This window comes from Mustela putorius, unplaced genomic scaffold (genome assembly GCF_011764305.1).
Source record: "Mustela putorius furo isolate JIRA1106 unplaced genomic scaffold, ASM1176430v1.1 tig00000095_pilon_pilon_pilon, whole genome shotgun sequence".
NCBI classification, from domain to species: domain Eukaryota; kingdom Metazoa; phylum Chordata; class Mammalia; order Carnivora; family Mustelidae; genus Mustela; species Mustela putorius.
Window position 1 is genome coordinate 25357046 of NW_025421280.1, and position 19971 is coordinate 25377016.

The following is a 19971-nucleotide window of genomic DNA, read 5'->3' on the forward strand; positions in this document are numbered from 1 at the left end:
AGATGCAGGCTTTTCGGTAACTCAGACAGACTTTGGCCTGACTGGGTCTAAAGGGGTGAGATTTCAGGACGAGATCCATTCATGATCTCTAACGGCGCAGTGTGTGGTTTTGGGGAGGTGGATGGGCAACCGCGTACACTCCTCATCTCACGGTACGTTTTCCCGGAGGCTCAGCTGGCACATCACAGCACACCTCCAGCGACACTGAAAACCACCCATCCTGGCCGTGACTCGTACATCCCAGCACCGTCCCGAGTGAAACCCTCTGGTCATCTGTGGCCTCTCCCTGAGCTCAGACCTGTATTGGCACAATTTCCATCTGCTCCGACCTGCCTGCCCCCCCATCCCACGCCCAGGCCCCAGTTCTTGTGCTCTGTGGGCTTCAGGGCAGGAGGGCACAAGGAGTCTCCTATCTGCTCCATCATTTCCAGCTCATAGAGACAAATAAAATCACAGCAACCATGAACGTGGACATGGCAAACAGGTTTCACCTGGACTTCAGGATGGAAGTTATTCAGTCTTCACAAAATGAACAAAATCTGACATTTTGCAGGGCACCTGAGTGGTTCTGTGGGTTAAAGCCTCTGTCTTCGGCTCAGGTCATGATCCTGGGGTCCTGGGATCAAGCTCCAAATCGTGCTCTCTGCTCAGCAGGGAGCCTGCTTCCTCCTCTCTCTCTGCCTGCCTCTCTGTCTAACTGTGATCTCTGAGTGTCAAATAAATAAATAAAATCTTAAAAAAAAAAATCTGACATTTTGGACCCAAAACTGCTGAAAGCAAGGACACGGAGCCTTGCCTTCCCTCCCCTTCATGGTCTGTTCTAGAAGGTGCTGAGGTGGCCCCCTTGACCCACACCTTCTTCCTCCTCACCACCCCTCTCTCAGCCACAACTGGGCGCCAGCATCTCCTCAGGCCAGTGGACACGCGGCGTCTGCCACGGAGCGTGGCCGCGGCCAAGGTCGAGCCTGCTCTCTGTGCTGACCCTCCTTCTGCTCCACACTGTGCCAATGGCTTCCCGAGGGCCCCAGTTGACAGCACTGCCACTTGGGGTGGGCAGGAGCAGCGGGGGTCAGGGGAGATTAGGGAGACATACCCCACACACACATCCCCATGGCAACCACACACACTGGCCATCCGCAGAACCGTGGAGAAAGGCGGGACTTTAACAAACCACATGAATACCCCCCACGCCGCGCCCACATTCCTCCCGGGAAGAACACCACAGAGACAATTCAGCAGAGGGAAGAGAGGGTCCAGAGGCATGGAGACATCCGGGCAGGGAAGCGGGCTGCATGTAACCACTGGAAACCCCACGTGAGCCATGTGTCCCAAACCCGTGGCACGAGGCCGCCGATGCCTCTGTAACGGCTCAGATCGTCCTTCTGGAGGCCGCGGAGGTGTGGGTGAGTTCACGGCAGGTTTACGTCAGAAAGGACGGAACAGCACTGTGATCCCAGCTTGGAGAACTGCATATCCGCTGGGACAAACCCTGGCAGGGAAAACGTCCAGGTAAAAACACCTGTGCCAGGGCGCCTGGGTGACTCAGTTTAGGTTAAGCAATGGCCTTTGGCTCAGGTCATGATCCCGGGAGTACCAGGATCGAATCCTGCATCGGGCTCCTGGCCCGACCTTCTGCTCTCTCACGCTCTCTCTCACTGTCTCTCTCTCAAATAAATAAATAAAATCTTAAAAAAAAAAAAAGCAAAACACACCTGTGCTGGGTCTCTCCCCCTACTCTTCTCCCTGTGCTCTGTCCTGTGGCTTCTTGTCGGGGTGGGAGTGAGGCAGCAGGGAAACACAGGTGTCTGTGTTGGGGAGCCCTCCGCAGTGCCCCGGAGAACTCGCACCATCCACTGAGGCGTGGGTTTGTCTGAGGGGCGGAACTCCTCGCCGTCCTCCCGGGACACAGCGGGTGGGAGGCTGCAGGCAGGCTCCGGATCAGCATCGTCCATGGGCGCCCGTGGCTCCCCGGGAGCTGTCCCAGGCCAGACAGTCTCTCATCAGCCTCCCCCCAGCACAGCCCTGCACCTCGCGGCGCTGGCGGCTGGCATCCCGTGACTCCCACCCCCACCGGAGTCTTCTGGACCCTTTTGTTTCAGTGTCCTCCTCCTCAATGTGTGGGACAAGGACCCAGGGGAGCTAGCTGGGTGCCCCTCTGGGGTATCCTCGGCAGGACCCCGACACTCTGTTTTCATAAAGCATCAGTAACAGCCGGGGAGTGAGTACATAGGTACAGAATTCTATTTCCATGGCAGACAGCGGGGTAAGCTAGATCATTTTCCTAACGAAACAGGAAAGGAGAAATCACACACACCTATATGCTCACTAACAGACACACTCACGGACCAGAAAAAAGGGGCTGTGCGAAGCTAATTAGATCCAGGAGCCTTGGATTTGGGTGCCAGCGCCATCGCGAGGTCTTCGATCTTAAGAAATTCTCTTCTCCTCTCTGGAGCCCCACTTTTTTTTTCCTTCTGCCAACAAAGGAGGGAACAGGCCCAGCCCCAGCCGTGCCGTCTGCACGGCGCCAGTGTTCACAGAGACACACTTGAGGACCTGCTGGGCCAGGATGTGGAGGGCCCAGGGGCCTCCTTCTGCTGAAAGGAATTGCAGGGCAGTAAGAAGCCAATGGAACAAAAGTAAATTACTTCTAGCACCCAACAGAAGCTGCTCAGACACCTACTGGCGTCTCCAAGTGCTCCCCACAAGTGCAGAGGAAGGTATGTGCTTACCCACGACAGGAGCGGTGCAGGCCCCTTGGGGAACAGGAGTGTGCAGCATTGCCCCTGGGATGAAATGTCTGTCCTTATTCCTACAGCAGCTCTGTTCTAGGGCCCAGCCTGCTGGCACGAAGTCTCAGAGAGTGTGGTTCACACTACGTGACAACACTGGGGCATGCCAAGCTCAAGACAAAGCCATTTCTTTCACTAGGAGAACAGGGAAGGCTTCTTGGAAGAGGCAGCCTTTGAGCTGGGCCCTAATGGCTGGACAGAACTTAAACGTATGAAGCAAGTGGGGAGAGCAGATCCTGTGGGACAGTGTGATCGGAGATACAGAGGCAGAAGAGAAAGTTCAGTTTGTGACAAATTATAGGAAGCATTACGACAGAAACCAGAACACGAGGGCCTTAGAGGCTAGACCCAGAAAAATCCCCAATCAGCTGTGTTTTCCTTAAGTGTCTGTGTTGGTCATCATTTGAAGAAAAATTCAACCCATTATGGAAATGCATGTTAGTCCTGTCCCGACAGACTCAGCAGTGCCCGTCCCCCACTAGCCCTGAAAAACTTTCTTAGTTCAACTGGCAATTGTTTGAGATGAAAACCAGCTTCTACTTAATATTTTCTTTTCCCCTGGAAAACAGCAAATATTGAGAAACAGTTACAGGAGCCAAAACGGAAAGATCATTTTCTAGGAAGAGGAAGGATCGCAACTCTTATACAGTTAAGACTCAGACTACACTGTCTGCTTTAGTCACTGTGTGTATGCGGGGTAGAGATGCCCACAGGTGTGTGTGTTCACAGGCCCAGACACCCCTGCAGTGGACACACACGGGCTTTCACGCACACACTCGTACCTCACACGCACGGAGCGGCCTCTAGATCAGAGCAGGGTCACAGAGTGCTAACAGGACCCGTCTCCCATGGGGCGGGTTGGCTGGTCCCATGGTGGGAGAGGTAACTGACAACAGGGCAGACGGCGGGGAATCCCAACACTTCCCCCACTTGAGACCTCTGATAATCATTACAAACCTGACTTTTTTTTTTTTTTAAGTTTTGTTTTTTTTTAAATAAACATATAATGTATTATTAGCCCCAGGGTACAGGTCTGTGACTCTCCGGGTTTACACACTTCACAGCACTCACCATATCACATACCTTCCCCAATGTCCATAACCCCACCACCCTCCCCCAATCCCCCGACCCCCAGCAACCCTCAGTTAGTTTTGTGAGATTAAGAGTCTCTTATGGTTTGTCTCCCTCCCGATTCCATCTTGTTTCATTTATTCTTTTCCTACCTCCCAAACCCCGCAGGTTGCATTTCCACTTCCTCATATTAGGGAGATCATATGATAGTTGTCTTTCTCCGACTGACTTATTTCATTAAGCATCATACCCTTTAGTTCCATCCACGTCGTTGCAAATGGCAAGATTTCATTTCAAACCTGACGTTCTTACAGCTTGCTTTGAACCCACTCAACTCATTACCAAGGTCAGCCCTCGGGGGCCTGGCACTCAGGGCCTGTCCCCTTCCTCGAATGGGCCCTGGTCTGGGGCTGTAAATGACACCAGCCTGCCCGGCGTGGGACTGTGGAAGGCCCGGGTCAAGCGTCTCCAGGAAGGATGCTCGTCCCTGTCCCCCCTTTCCCGGGCCCCACGCTCCCTGTCCCCCTACCAACGCCCCCCCCCACACTTACTGCAGGCTGCGCAGGTGAAACACGCGTCATGGTAGAGGTTCCCCATGGCCTGGCAGGCCTGGCCGGCCCCGAACACGCCTTTGCTGCACTTCACGCAGGCTCCTGAAAGGTAAGAACATGCCGTTGAGTCGGGGAGGGGGGTGTAAACCGAGTCATTAAAAAAGCCAATGAACAAAGTGAGATGTCTCTCCCCCCACCCATAACCAGCCTATCACCGAACCCCGTGGATTACTCCTTTGAAATCGATCTCTCTCTCTCTCCATCAGCTTTTCAACTGCAGGAAAGAGCTTCAGGCCCCAGCCCCGCTCCCTCACCTCCCTGCTGTCCTCTATGCCAGCGTAATAGTCAGAAAGTCTCTGCTTTGTCACCCTACTTCCCAGCCCAAAGCCTTTCAAAGACTCCCACCGTTCATCAGATGATGTCCAATCCACCACACCACGATCCTAATAGCCAAGCACAAAGGTCAGGCGATTTCAACAACATTGTTTCCTTCAGTTCTCCTTGGGAACCAATGAAGGTGACTATCCTGATACAAAAGTATCAGGCCCCCAACCCCAGGTCTGTCAGAACGCAAAGCCAATGCTCTTTCCTGCCCCTCACCTCCAAACAAGCCCCCCCTGGGCCCCTGAGCTTAGCCTTTGCTCACAGGCTCCCTGGCCAGGTGCCCTACACCCACCTGTTGTCCCTTCAAGACCCCAGACCCCTCTACTGCGCTGCCCTCCAGCTCTGAAGACAACATGAGGAGACAGGCTCTAACCTTCAGCTTCCCACCCAACTCCTTTCCCACGTGGCAGGAGTTAGCCTGGTAGCTTCTCTGCGCATCAGCTCTCAATTTGGAAAAAGAGGTTCATTCCACTGCCCTGCATGATCCCAGGAGCGGCCATCAAGGGCGCTCTGCAAACGACCAGCTTCCAGAACGGGTTGCCTCCGCCCCAGACGGCAAAGCGGAGGTCCGGCTCTTGGACTTGAACGCCACAGTCCACTGGCTACGTGACTGGAGTAGAGGGAGAAACATCACAGTGACAGAAACACTGCGTGAGATTAAAAAAAAAAAAAAAAATTCGGGGAATAAATATACCAAAATAGAAAGAATGGTTTCTTGTGGTTCTAAAATTATGGTTGGTTTTACTTCTTTGCATGTTCTCTATTAAAAAAAAAAAAAGTTCTTGGAAGAGCAGGTGTGACTTTATAGCTAACAAAAGTCTAGTGTCAAAAAAGCATCTGAATGTGTTTCAATGTATTGTCTAACATTAAGATTTTTTTTTTAAGATTTTATTTATTTATTTGACAGACAGAGATCACAAGTAGGCGGAGAGGCAGGCAGAGAGAGGAGGAAGCAGGCTCCCTGCTGAGCAGAGAGCCCGATGTGGGGCTCGATTCCAGGACCCTGAGATCATGACCTGAGCCGAAGGCAGAGGCTTTAACCCCCTGAGCCACCCAGGAACCCCTAACATTAAGATTTTCGAACACACACACATATGCGCACACCCAGGGTCCAGTGGCCAAGGGGCTTGAGTTCTTGGTCAGCAGGAGCTCGGGCACCCTCTTTGAAATCTGGGTCAGGCTGGTCTCCGGCTGCAAATCCCCAGGCTTCTGCCTACAGGGTAGGAAGCCCCACGTTTCAGAGTTCTATTGATTCAAGGTCACGGACTGCGTCTCCCTCAAGGAGGTCCAAGCTAACACCCGTTTTGTGCAATGCACCCACAGCGACCACACCAGCCTCGCAGAGGGCACACCAAGCCACGAACCCTCCGTTCGCTTCATCAGTGCTCCCAGGGGAAGCGAGTGAGGGTGCCTGCAGGAGGAGTGGGGTATCAGCCTGGAAACCAAGCTGTCTCGGGAAATCGTTTATGGAAAGCTCTAGAGGGCACAAGCAGTAGTTCCTGTCAGTTCTTCTGTTTCGGCATTTTATTATGAGATGTTCAAACAAGCAGAGAGGTTGGAAGAAAAAACAGCCATACGCACCCCCCACCCATTCTACAATCGTGAACAATCCACTATCAATCAATCCAACAACTCCTCTTAGTTTTGATGCATTTTTTATTTTTTATTTATTTTTTTTTTTTTTTTTTAAAGATTTTATTTATTTATTTGACAGAGAGAAATCACAAGTAGATGGAGAGGCAGGCAGAGAGAGAGAGGGAAGCAGGCTCTCTGCTGAGCAGAGAGCCCGATGCGGGACTCGATCCCAGGACTCTGAGATCATGACCTGAGCCGAAGGCAGCGGCTTAACCCACTGAGCCACCCAGGCGCCCCTTGATGCATTTTTTAAAAAAAGATTTTATTTATTTGTCAGAGAGAGAGAGAGAGAGCATATAAGTGGGCAGAGTGGTAGACATAGGCAGAGAAGCAGAGAAGCAGGCTCCCTGCTGAGCAAGGAGCCAGATGCAGGACTTGATCCCAGGACCCTGAGATCATGACCTGAGCCAAAGGCAGTGGCTTAACTGACTGAGCCACCCAGGTGCCTCAGTTTTGATGCATTTTTTAAAATCAAGGTGAAGGCAGCAGTCCACCTCATCCCTAAGCACGTCAGCCTGTAAATCATTAAGAGTTTATTATTCGCTTACAATTATTTTTTTATTTTTTAAAGATTTTATTTATTTGAGAGGGACAGAGATAATGAGACAGAGCATGAGTGGGGAGGAGGGGGAGAAGCAGGCTTCCCTCTGAGCAGGGAGCCTGACATGGGGCTGGATCCCAGGACCCTGAGATCATGACCTGAGCCAGAGGCAGACGCTTAACTGACTGAGCCATCCAGGTTCCTCTACTATTATTTTTTCAGGATAAAATCCATGAACAGTGAAATGCACAAATGATGTCTACCATCTGATGGGTTTGGACAGACGACCTAGGAAATGCAAAAACAGAGCAAGAAAGAATATTTCCAGCACCCTAGCAAATTCCCCAGTGCCCTCACCTTCCGTTTTCAACACATGTGATAATGAAGGAAAACACTGTCTCCAAAAACATCCATCTCAGGCACTGGCAAGGCACTCACTAGACCATCCTGAGATCCATGTCCAAAAACACCCATTCCAAGCCCCTAGACTGGCCTGACTCCAGATCCCCACAACAGTCAACAAAGCTCTCTTTGGGCAGTAACCGAAGTACAAAGGAGACCATCCCCAGACTGGACAGGATGTCCAAGAAAGAGAATTCTAACTCTGCCCGGGAATAGGCAACGAAACCACCCCCGAGGCAATTATCACCTCTTCCCTGTCGATCACCGTGGCCTCTTGGCTTAACCCATTGTAACGATGTGAGATGTGAGCAGCAGAGACCAGAGGGGCCCGGAGACCCGCGGGGTGGGCAGCCCTTTCACCTGTCCACAGGGTGGGTGTGGGAAGAGGGCCAGCCTTCTAGACGGGGCCCCAAAGAGGAAAGGCCCGATGCATCTCGGAGTCCGTGGGATGCTGCCAACTCACCATGAGGACGTGGACTCCTGTTGGTTGGGTCTGGGGAGTAAAGTCAGACCCCTCTCCCGTTCCCTCTCGGAAAGCGAGTGGCAGGACGACAGCATCACCAAGGGGACAAGGACAAGTGCACGGGCCTCTCGGGGTTTCCCGTGTCTTTATCGCGGTTCCACAGGCCTTCCTCCCCACCCCCCCACCCCCAGAGGCTTCTCCTCTGGTTTCCTCTCCACCTGAGGGGCTCTGACCTACTGGCTTCTGCCTCCCCCTGCCCCGACTCTGACTCCTGCAGCCCACGTCCTCCAGGCTGCTGACCCCCTTTCCCGCCTCTCCGACCATCCAGCACGGGCACAAAGCGAGGAAGGAAGCCGCTGGTGCTCTCAGCCGTCGGTCACGCAGCGAGGAAGAGCCCGTGAGAAGCCAAGTAGGTGGGAAGGTATTTCATCCCTGGGCCTTGTGGTACATGCACAGGAAGGTACTAAACAGGCAGGAAATAGGTCTAGTCTTCCTTTGGTCGGAAAAAATGAAAAAAAAAAAAAAAAAAAAAAAGGAAATGTCATATTCTAGGGAATAACGTACCTACCCAACTTCATGATGGGAGTTTCCATCCAGTGAAGGACTTGTTGGATAAACGCGTTTTATTCACAATCTAGAAAGGCCCTGTAACTGACAGACACACAGCCAGTAGGTCTGGGAGACGGAATTCGAGCCCAGGTTCCAACCTAAAGGTCCTGTTCTTCCTATTGGGTTGGCAGCTGTGGTGATTCCCACCACACTCTGGGGGTGTCCTTTCTCACATTCAATACACTCCCTGCTTGCGGATTTGAACCTAAGCCCAGCACTGCCCCAGAGCGCCCACCAACCACCCCGGCCCACCTCCCCCTTCTGCCCTGTCCCCGGCACACAGCGCTGTTTTCCCACCTGGGACCCCAGCCACGGGGCTTTCCCCCACACAGACCCTCACTCGGCCCCTCCTGTCCTCCCAGCCCACAAAGGCTTCTCTGTCACTCGCTCGGAACCAGGCTCCCTCTAGATTGCCAGGGACGGTGAGCGATGTGACTGCCCTCGGGGAACGGTCACCCAAGGATGTGGGAAACTAGAATCTGCCCCCTGTGATAGGAGCGCTGATCAGTGTCACCGGCAGACCTGCCCTGGGAGTTCACTAAGTGCCCAGGGCTCGTGACCTAAGAAATATATCCACTGGTCTCTGTCCCCAGTTCCTTCTAGTACTTGGTCTTTGACCCCAGTTCCTGACACAGAGCTCCTAAATCCCTTGGAATTTCCTGGTGATGGGAGCATCCCGGATGGGGGCTGGTTGCTGGGAAGACCAAGCCATGATTCGAAGCTTAGAACTTCCTCCCCCACCCCCATCCTTCCCAGAGGGGAGAACGGCTGGAAAGCAAGTTAATGATCCATCATGTCTACATGAAGCTGCCAGAAAAATCCCCAAAGCATGGGGTTTGGACAGCTTCTGGGATGGCCCATGCGTCCACGTGCCGGGAGAGTGCCCATCCCCTTACTCCACGGGGCAGAAGCTCCCACGCTTGGGACCCTCCCAGACCTCACCCCATGCACCCCTGCTTCCTGCTGGTTCTTCTGTATCCTTTAGCACACACCTTATTATAAAATAATGATTTTATATTTCCCTGTTTCCCTGAGTTCCGTGAGCTGTTCTAGTGATGGTTGAGCTCGAGGAGGAAACCATGGGGACTTGTGATGGCAGCTGCCATGACGGCAGTTTTGTGGGACAGAGCCCTGGTCTGCGAGGGCTGTGCCACCCACAGGTCAAGAGAGTCAGAACTGAATGGGGTCTCGGGACAGCCCACTGGTGGCGGTAGGAAAGCCTGCACATCTGGTGTCAGGGCACCATGAGTATGAGTAGTAGCAGGTCCGGGAAAGAGAAGACAGAGTCCTCGCAAGGCAGGGCTCAGCAAGAAGGCTACTCAACCCCTTCGCTTTCATGTGGCCCCTTAGCTGTAGGATTTTAGAGAAATGCCCAACAGCGGAAAAGAAGAAAAATGTCATCCATGTTACTCTTATCATCTGAGCTCACAAACCAGGAAGAAAGTAAGGGGAAGAAGGAATTACATGTTTAGAAGAGAGGGACATGCATTTCTCTCCCCTGCAGTTAGACCCACTGCCTGAAATCTATTCTCCAAACCATAGCCAGCATGACCTCTTGGAAAACAGCTTTAAGGAGATATAAGTCACATAGGGTAAACATCACACATTTAAAGTGTACAGTTTGGGGACGCCTGGGTGGCTCAGTCAGTTGAGCCTCTGCCTTCGGCTCAGGTCATGATCTCAGGATCCTGGGATCGAAGTCCCTGCATCAGGCTCCCTGCTCGATGGGAAGTCTGCTTCTCCCTCGCCCCCTGCCCCTCCCCCTGCCTGTGCCCATTCGCTCTCCGACAAACAAATAAAATCTAATTAAAAAGTTTAAAAGAATAAAGTGTACAATTTGATAACTTTGACAGCTCTAGAAACCTACGAAGTCACTGCCACACTCAGGACAGTGAACACACCCGCCATCCCCCAAGATTCTCCCCCACTGTGTGCCTTTTGCACGTCCTCCTGCCTCCATTCCTCAGGCAACCACTGATCTGCTTTCTGGGATCACAGACGAGTCTGTGTTTTCTAGAGGTTATATAAATATGCACGCTCTTCGGTCCGGCTTCTTCTTGCTGCACGTAGGAAGTGTTCATCCCTTGCCATGGCTGCGTAGTGTCCCGTGTCTGTCCAAACACATCACAACGCGTTTTTCTGCTGCCCTGTGGATGGACGGCTGAGATGTTTCCAGGGTGGGACCGTGACAAGTAAACGCAGCGACTCACGCACAAGGGTGCATACAGAAATGTGTTTCCTTTCTTCTCGGGGCAAGACCTAGGGGCTGAACGGCTGGGTCTTACAGTAAGTATACGTTTAACTTTCTAAGAAGATGCCCGACTGATTCCCGGAGAAATTCAACATCGTACAGCCCCGCCGGCAGTTTACCAGACTTCTAATTTCTCCGCATCCTTCCCAGCGCTTGGAAGGACAGTCTGTTTAATTTTATCCATTCTACGAGGGCCACAGTGACATCTCCTTGGGATTTTAATTTTCTTTTTCCAGTGATGAACGATGTTATGGCCTGAGCAACTTCTCATGTGTTGATTTACTGTCTCTATCGTCTCTAGGGAAGGGAAGGGGCTGTTCAGATCTTTTGTCTGTTTTTTTTTTTTTTTTTGGTTAAGCTATGAGAATTACTTTTATTCTTTTAAAAGATGTATTTATTTAAAGGGGGGAGGGGCAGAGGGAGAGGAAGAGAGAGAATCTCGAGCAGACTCCATGTTGAGCACAGAGACAGACGCGGGGCTCGATCCCATGACCCTGAGATCACAACCTGAGCTGAAATCAGGAATCGGACACCCAGCTGATGGAGCCACCCAGGCACCCTGAGAATTACTTTTGTAACAGGGATACAAGTGCTTTTCTCAGATGCATGCTTTGTAAAGAATTTGCTAGAGTCCTACTCACTCCAGCTGCTTTATCTCCTCGGACTGTCAGCTGCATCTGAACACAACAGGAGTCGAGCGGGCTCTGCCTCAACTTCCCTGTGTCACAGCCTGGACTCTGTCTCAAGGCAGCACATGGCAGCCAACCACGGGGCCTGCCTCACTTGCTTCCTGTCTCTCAAAAATCACCATTCTGTGTTGACTGATGTCCAGTGTCCTGAGAACCTTTGGTCTAAACACTTGGTCTGGTTTTGGTTCGTTGGTGGTTTTTTTTTTTTTTTTTTTGGGGTTGTCTCAGGAAAGAGGTTATCCAGCCCTGTGACTCTATCTTTAGAATTGTGGAGCACAATTTAGATGTGTTTCTTCCTTTAATAACAGACCCACAGAACATCATTATCATCACTTCACAGGCAAAGAAACAGATGTTCAATGATTAAAAAGAATGCCCAAAGTCGGGATAAGTAGACACTGGGTCCTCTCTAGTCCACACACTGCATTTATTTATTTTTTCAAAAGATTTATTTATTTATTAGACAGAGCAAGAGAGCACAAGTAGGAGGAGCAGTAGCAGGAGAGGAAGAAGCAGGCAGGCTCCCCGCTGAGCAGGGAGCCTGATGCGGGGCTTGATCCCAGGACCCTGAGATCATGACCTGAGCCGAAGGCAGACGCTTAACCCACTGAGCCTCCCAGGTGTCCCCACACACTGCATTTATAAGAGGGATTAAAAGAGTAAAGAGTAAAGAGGCAGAAAAGGTCCAAGGGCTCCAAGTTTCATGTTTTCACATGTTGGGGCACCAGCAAATCCACAAATAAAGCTCGCTGGGCGGGGGGGAAGGGGGACAAGCACAGCCCTTTCTTGGCTGCAACTCTGAGGCAGAGGCCAAACCCACCCCTCCCGACCAGAGACGCGGCCTGGGGTCCTGGGCATGATGAGACCTCAGCAGAAAATGTACCTGTGCCCGGGGCCTCTGCTTCCCAGGATGACTGCAGGAGCTTGGGGAACTGGGGCGGGGGCGGGGGTTAGGGGCAGGTGAGGGCGGGTGTTTTGAAAGATCTTTGGACTTGGTGGGGACTTCTTTCTACCATGACATTTATCATTTTGGTTGGCTTCCTTCTGGCACTTCCATTAACAGAAATGATTTGTCAGAACCGTTTGAAGATCACATTAAAACTGAGCAGAAGAGGGGGCACCTGGGTGGCTCAGTGGGTTAAGCCTCTGCCTCCGGCTCAGGTCATGATCTCAGGGTCCTGGGATCGAGTCCCGCATCAGGCTCTCTGCTCAGCGGCAAGCCTGCTTCCCCTTCTCTCTCTGCCTGTCTCTCTGGCTACTTGTGATCTCTCTCTCTGTCAAATAAAAAAAAACAAAACTGAGCAGAAGGGAGTGATTTCCTGTATATTCCTGCCCCCTCCATGTGCACTGCCTCCCCCCGCCATCAGCATCCCCCACCAGAGGGCTACATGTGTTCCAACGGATGAACCCACATTCACACACCATCACCCAGAGTCAGAGTCCATAACTTACATGAGCTGCTGAACACCCAGTGGGTTTGCACAAATGTGTCTGACCCGTCTCCATCATCACAACAGCACACGGAAAGTTTCACTGACCTCAAAATCCTCCGTGCTCCCCCCCCGCTCATCCCTCCCTCCCTCCCCCAACCCCTGGCAACTGCTAATCTTCTTAGTGTCTCCATCGTTTTGCCTTTTCCAGAACGTCATGGAAGTGGCATCGTACAGTACGTGGCCTTTTCGGATTGACATGCCTTGCTCGGTAATATGCATTTAAGGTCCCCCCACGTCTTGTCACAGCTGGATGGCTCATTCCTCTTGAGCGGCGCTGGGTAAGACGCCACTGTCTGGACAGACCACCGTTTATGTGTCCGTTCCCCTCCTGAAGGACATCTGGCTTGCTCCAAGCTTGGGCAATTACGAAGAAAGCTGCTATAAATACATTGGTGCAGACGTGTTTTCAGTTCTTCTGGATAAACACCACAGCGCGACATTGCCGGGATGTATGGGAAGAGTATGTTGCATTTTGAAAAGAAAAAAAAAAAAACTGTCCAAATGCCTTCCAAAGTGGCCATCTGGGATTCTTTTAAAAATCATAATATTCCCACAGGAAAGGGCAAGGACTAGGGACACTTTCCTGTTTTAAATGATGTACGGCGGGACGCCGAGAGCCACCAGGGACTGTTTGAGTGCCTCGTCCACCTGTCTTTCATGGCTTGTGGCCCAGGTGGGTCTCGCGGTTTATGTCTCCTCTTACCTAACAGGACGATGAGCTCGAGGAGGGCGGAGACCCGGTAGCTTCTGGCTCTGGCAGCCCCACAGACCGAAGGAACACAGGGGAGGTCCCGGACAAGGACTGGATGCATCCGAAAGGCAGAGTCCAGGGAGGGGAGGGTGGTGCAGGTTGGGGAAAAGTTAAGAAAGCCAGAGGCAGGTGCACAGCTAGGATGATCAATGTGGCTGCAAGGAGCCAGCTGGGCTGGACACGAGGAAACTCCCGATGGGGCCCCTGGGACATGGGAGGCGACAGGAAGTACAGTCCTGAACGAGGAGGTGTGTGTGGCGCTGGAGAGGAAGGACAGGGAAAGACAGACACACGTCCCGTCATGCACCGCAGGCAGCAGGCCAGACTCATGGGGGGACCCTCCCCAGGGTTTGCAGGAGGGGCCAGGTTTCCTGCTGGGAGAGTCTCCGGAGTCCGTGGAGGACCCCTGTGGCTCACACCTCCTGGGGCTGCTTCCAGGCAGAACCTCCTGGAAGACAGAGCCCCTACCTTAACCCTTGACGGGCTCCTTCAAGGTTGATCCCTGTCATCCAGGAGGCTAGGGGAAGAGGGAGAGGCACGGCCTCTGGCACTGGTCCAGAGCTTTCTATGGTCTTCCAGGTGCTAAGAAGAAATACTGGGTACCAGGCGGAACACAACTAACACGGATGGTCATGTCCTGAAGAAGCCAGAACAGGGAGAACGGGCCTTAATAGAGGAGCTTTTCAATTCACCGGAAGCGGACAAAAAGCCAGGAACTGGACATTTGATAATTACTGTTCTTACCACGGCCTGCTAAGGGCCCGGTGATGGACAGCTCATGTCACCTCTCTGTGCAGAGCTGTGGTTCGCAAAGTGCTTTAGAGAGAAAGAAACTTTTCTCAAATCAATCAATCAGTCAATCAGTGAAACCTCAAATCCATAGAACAGAGGAAAGGTAAAGCTCTCTGGCCTCAGTGGGACTGAACCGGCTCTCACTATGGCCCCGGGCATTCCCCACCCCCACCCCCCACCCCCCACCCCCACCCCCCGCACCCTCCCAAGCTCCAGGAAAACTACTGGAGAACCAGTAACACAGTATTACTGATCAAATGCAGACACACCTCGCCGGGGGCCATGTTCCACGTGAAATCACGTGTTATCCCAAATTGGGATTAAACGATCTCCCAGGCACCCAGAGCCAAAAAGCAACTTTGGGTTAAGGTCACAGCCCCTTCCCCACTCCCTTGCAAAGGCTGGATTGACGAACAGGGAGGCCAGAAAGCAGCCTCAGCGTGAAGCTTGGAGACGACAGGACTCCTGCCTCCTTCCCGTGGATGGCTGGGCAGCCAACCCTGCAGCCCTCCTTTGGCCAAACACACAGCCAACCCGGGTGACGACCCAGGGGGTACCTCTGGTTGGTATGATAAGGTTTGAAATAAGAAGGCTCCATCAGACTAGCCCACGGGGCCCTGCAACCTTCCCCGGCCTCCACCCCCCTAACCCCAGCTCTGGTCTGGGCCTTGCCCCATCCCGGTGCCTGCTCTTCTCTCCATGAGGAGGGTGGCCGCCCCCACCCCACAGTGGCCACCCCAGGGCATCCTCTCTACTCCGCCCCGACACCACACACCACATGGGATCGCACATCCAGGACCCCCCTACTGTGCCGCAAAGGGATCAAGGCAGGGGTCAGGGCAGGCAGTCAAGCTTGGGAGTTGGCTGGGAGGGGGCAGTCTCCGTGGGGCACAGGTGAACGAGTTATGCTGGCCACAGGTTGAACAAGGCTTTTCCTTGGCTGAAGGCTGCAGCCTGTGGACCCTGGTGGCTCTGGGAGTCAACAGGTTCTGCAAAAGGGGCCAAGCGTTCGGGGCAGAGCTGGACCAATGACCCCAGCAAGAGTCTTCCTCCTGGCTCCACGGAAGTTCACAACCCCCACCCCCGGGGGCCGTGGGTGCTGGGCCCCCTGACCCCCCACCATGCCGATGGTCATTCTCCACCACCACCTCCAGAGACTCTGGTTCCAGTCTGGGGATGCGGCCAGTGCACCTCAGATGGATCGAAGGGGCAGCCAAGGTCAAGAGCTGTGGGTGTAGAGAACACAACCAGCATCCTCCTACCTGCCTCTGCCCTCTCTCCCATGCACCTGAAGCTCCAGCGCCAAGGGGAGAACCTCTCCCCAAGCCACAAAGGAAGTATTTAAGGCCATTCTGGGTTACGGGGTCATTACGCCAGCCTGCTTTCTTCACTCTGAAAGCTGCTCGAAACCAATGATGGCTTCACTTCCTCGCGGTGGGGAAGGAAGTTTCCGCCTCAATTTCCTAATCCCTGCAGGCTAGAAGCTTGCCTTGCCACGCTGCCCATGGGTTCCAGGCGGCCCCAGGGCACTCCCGTTCTTGGGCCTCAACCCTTCCCTGCCCTCCACTCCCCACAGGAACACAGAGTTCAAGGGGCCCCTGAGCAGGCCCTGCACCCCCGCCCGGCTCGGCAGCACCCCGCCCTGCGCCTCTAGGCTCCCCCTCCTCCGTCCTTCCCCCACTGCCCGTCTCCACCCCCCACCACTGGCACCCTTCCCAGATCCGATCAGCCAGCCGAGGAAACAGTCTTCCCCCTTGCCAGGAGCCACGTGCAACATGGGATACCACACGTCACTGGCCCTCAGGCAAAGACGAGGAACAATGACAGTGTCACGGAGGTGCAGCTCGCGGAGCTGGTGCAAGCCTAAATGTGGACAAGGCTTCGGGACAGCGGTGTGGCACCACGTGGCAAAAGCCCTAAAAAACTTTCACACCACCTAACTCAGTAATTTTTTTTAAAGAATTTATTTATTTATTTGACAAAGATCACAAGTAAGCAGAGAGGCAGGCAGAGAGAGAGAGAGAGAGACAGAGAGAGAGAGAGAGAGGAGGAAGCAGGCTCCCCACTGAGCAGAGAGCCTGATTAGGGGCTTGATCCCAGGACCCTGAGATCATGACCTGAGCTGAAGGCAGAGGCTTAACCCACTGAGCCACCCAGGCACCCCATGACCCAGTAATTTAACAGGATTTTTCCTAAGCAAAAAAATCAAAGATGCGGCCCCAAATGGGTGCGCACAGAGGCGGTGAGTAGATCGGCGCCTGCCTAGGACTGGGGGAGAAGAAGCAGGGAGCGTCTGCCAGTGGGGGAGGTCTCGCTTTTGGGGGGTGAGAAAGATATTCTAAAATCACATACTGGGCCGGGGGGCACCTGGGTGACTCAGCCTGCTAAGGGTCTGCCTTCAGCTCAAGTCACGATCTCAGTGTTCTGAGGTCGAGCCCTACAATAGTCTCTCTGCTCTGCAAGGAGTCAGCTTCCCCCCTGCCTCTGTGATCTTTCTTGCTCGCTCTCTCTCAAAGTAAATAAATAAAATCTTTAGAAATAAATAATAAAACATTTTTATAGACATATACAGGATAAACATATATACATGTACAGTATACATTTGGCGGCTACACCACCAAATTGTATACTCTCAAAGGATGGGCTATGGTGTGTGCATTACCTCTCAACAGAGCTGGCACAAAAAACAAAAATGTTCACACAAATATTATTAGAACACTAAGGTATGCAATACAGAAAACAAGGTAGACACCCACATGCAGAGGCAAAGCTAAACAGGGACAGGTCCTGTTTTGTTTCCATGGGACTGGTCCGGCGACTGACTAAGTCCGATCCTAAGGAAGCCTGCTTGCTGGCTGGACAGAGGGAAGACTGGCTCACCACCAGAAGCGACCTACACTCTGGCCGCCCCTGGGCAGGGAGCTCCCTCCTGCGGCGGGCTCCCCGGAGGAGGGAAGAGGGCTTTGTCCGGAGGGTCCGGAGAAGAGCTTCCTGTGGCCCCCAGCTCTCTACTCTGATTCTCTAAGTTAGACTACATAAAATTAGACTCTGGCTGGCCTTCAAAAAAAATCACGCCGGTGGGCTGACATAAAGCCTCCCATTGGGTACCAGAAACTGAACAGAAGTAGCAATTCCAACAAGCAGCTGAAGGAGGAAAAGGTTCACTGGCTGGCTTCTGAGCGTGGTGTTCGGGCATCCCAAGGGGCCCTCCACCAGGACAACTCCCGCCAAAGACTCGATTCTCCAACAAAGTTCATACTCGTTCACTCAGATACTTAAAAATAAACTATCTGGGGCACCTGGGTAGCTCAGTCGGTTAAGTGCCTTTGATCAATGATCAATGATCCCGGGGTCCTAGGACTGAGCCCCTCATTGGGCTCCCTGTTCAGTGGGAAGCCTGCTTCTCCCTCTCCCTCTGCCCCTCTCCCAGGCTGTTCTCTCTCCTACACATAAAGAAGTAAATAAAAATCTTTTAAAAAATGAAATATCTGTGTGTGCAAGAACGAAAGCCTATCTCAACAGTGACCACCCCTAGTCAGAATGACGGGCCCCTTCTATCATGATTTCTGTTTGTTCAGAGTTTCTGACTTTCCCACAGTTAGTTGTGCTTAAGTTTTTAGAAATGGCAAAAACCACAGAAGTGTTCTGTGTTCGTGAAAGCTGGGGGTGGAGGATCAAAGCCTTGTGAGCATTAAAAAAAGGGATGAGGGCGCCGGGGTGGCTCAGTGGTTGAGCCTCTGCCTTCGGCTCAGGTCATGATCTCAGGGTCCTGGGATCGAGCTCCGCATCGGGCTCTCTGCTCAGCAGGGAGCCTGCTTCCTCCTCTCTCTCTGCCCTCTCTGCCTACTTGTGATCTCTGTGTGTCAAATAAATAATTTAAAAAAAAAAAGTTATTAGCCATACCTTTAGGAAAAAAAAAAAGGGATGAAAATCACTGTATTTCAACAGAAGAAGCTGGTAGGGTGTCAGTCAAGTGACACCAGGTCAGAAGGTCAGAGAGGAGCTGGTTTAGAAAGTCACCCATGGGGCAGAGCCCAAAAGAAACCTGTGACACAGCCGGTCAAGAACCACAGAAGGGCTCTCACACATGGCTTGCGGCAGAGGGAGGGGGTTGTTACAGGGCAGGGCGCTTCTGGAGAGCTTGTTGGCAGCTGCTGAAATGCTAAATATCCTCCTGTTGTATGGTCCAGCAATTCCACTCCTGGGCATCTACCCGGGAGAAGTGGGTAGAGCAGATCTCCACACAAACGATCCCAGCAGACTTATTATTCAGCCCCCAAGCCAAAGAACCCAAACATTCCTCCGCAGGGAAATGGAAAAACCAACTGCGCACTTGTGGAATGGAATACTCCTTCGCAGTGCAAAAAGGACAGACATGGAACACACACAAGAGAGATGAACATCACAATCTCTGAGTGAACTATTCCAGACAAAAGAGATCTACAGTCAAGTCTCGATATTCACTATGTACAAGGCTCCACAAAGTCACTGCAAATACCGGATTAGTGAATAGTGAACCTTGCTCCCAGAGGAAATATAGGGTTAGGTTCCTGCCAGCCTCTGGGCACAACCTTTTCATCAACTAATCAGTACATAACCTTGTTTTATCTGTGCTTCTGCTGAAAGACACCTGATGTAATATGCATTGTTGATTTCATTAAGGTTGAACTCAGGGCCCACAGCACCAGGACTCTGTGCCTGAAGGAAGCTTATCTAGCACAGGTTAGATAAGCATGACAGTCCCCATGAGGCACATCGCGCAGCCTCCTTGAACTCAGGAATACCGGGCAGCACTGCACTTGGGGAACATTCCGAACATAAAATTCACCGACAAAGAGCCCAAGAATGCGAAAAACATGGCACTAAAGAGACGGCAAGGAAGACGCATGTTTACAGGATGAGGCCCAAAACAAGCAGGCAGAGCACGACCCCGCTCACCCTCAGCTGGGATTGTGTGTGGGGCCACACCTCTGTGCGAGTCCTCAGATAATTGCCAGAAAGCCACGAGTGAATTTCGGGGTTCCAAATAAATTTTAGCAAATAGGCAAATTCGCAAATGCGGAATCGGAATCCGTGAATAATGAGGATCGGCTATAGGTGAACACCGTATAAATACGTGTATATTGTGTTTTAGGACAGGTAAAACTAATAAATGATGAAAAAGTCAGAATAGTGTTGGGGAGGGGTGGACACTGACTAGAAGAGGCACGAGGGAGCTTCCCAGGGTTGGAACTCTTCTAGATCTAGACAGGAGCACCCGTTACATGGGTGCGAGCATTTTAGTGTAAACCCCATCCCACAGCACATTTCAGGGAATGTAAGTGCAATTTTTTAAAAACACAGCTGCAAATTCCTTGACACATCTTCCAACCAGAGGTGGGGGGAATGCGCATGAATAGGGGAGGGCTTGGCACTCTTTGACCAAGGGAGCATAGCAGAAGTGACACCCAGCCACTTCTACGGCGGGGTCAGAAAAGGCCACACAGCAGAAGAGCCCTGGGCCTGCCCCTGAGTATCCAGTGCAGAGGTGGAAACCCCACAGAGTGC

The 19971-nt window shown here is 52.4% G+C and overlaps 1 protein-coding gene across 1 annotated transcript in view; it reads right to left on the bottom strand.

The window, feature by feature from the left end:
- The window catches only part of LIMD1 (LIM domain containing 1), a 64112-nt gene that overhangs the window by 30511 nt on the left and 13630 nt on the right, over window positions 1-19971 (bottom strand). The window contains exon 2 of the mRNA XM_004760820.2: window positions 4415-4516. Within this exon, the coding sequence (XP_004760877.1) occupies window positions 4415-4516 (102 nt within the window). The remainder of the gene's footprint in view (window positions 1-4414; window positions 4517-19971) is intronic.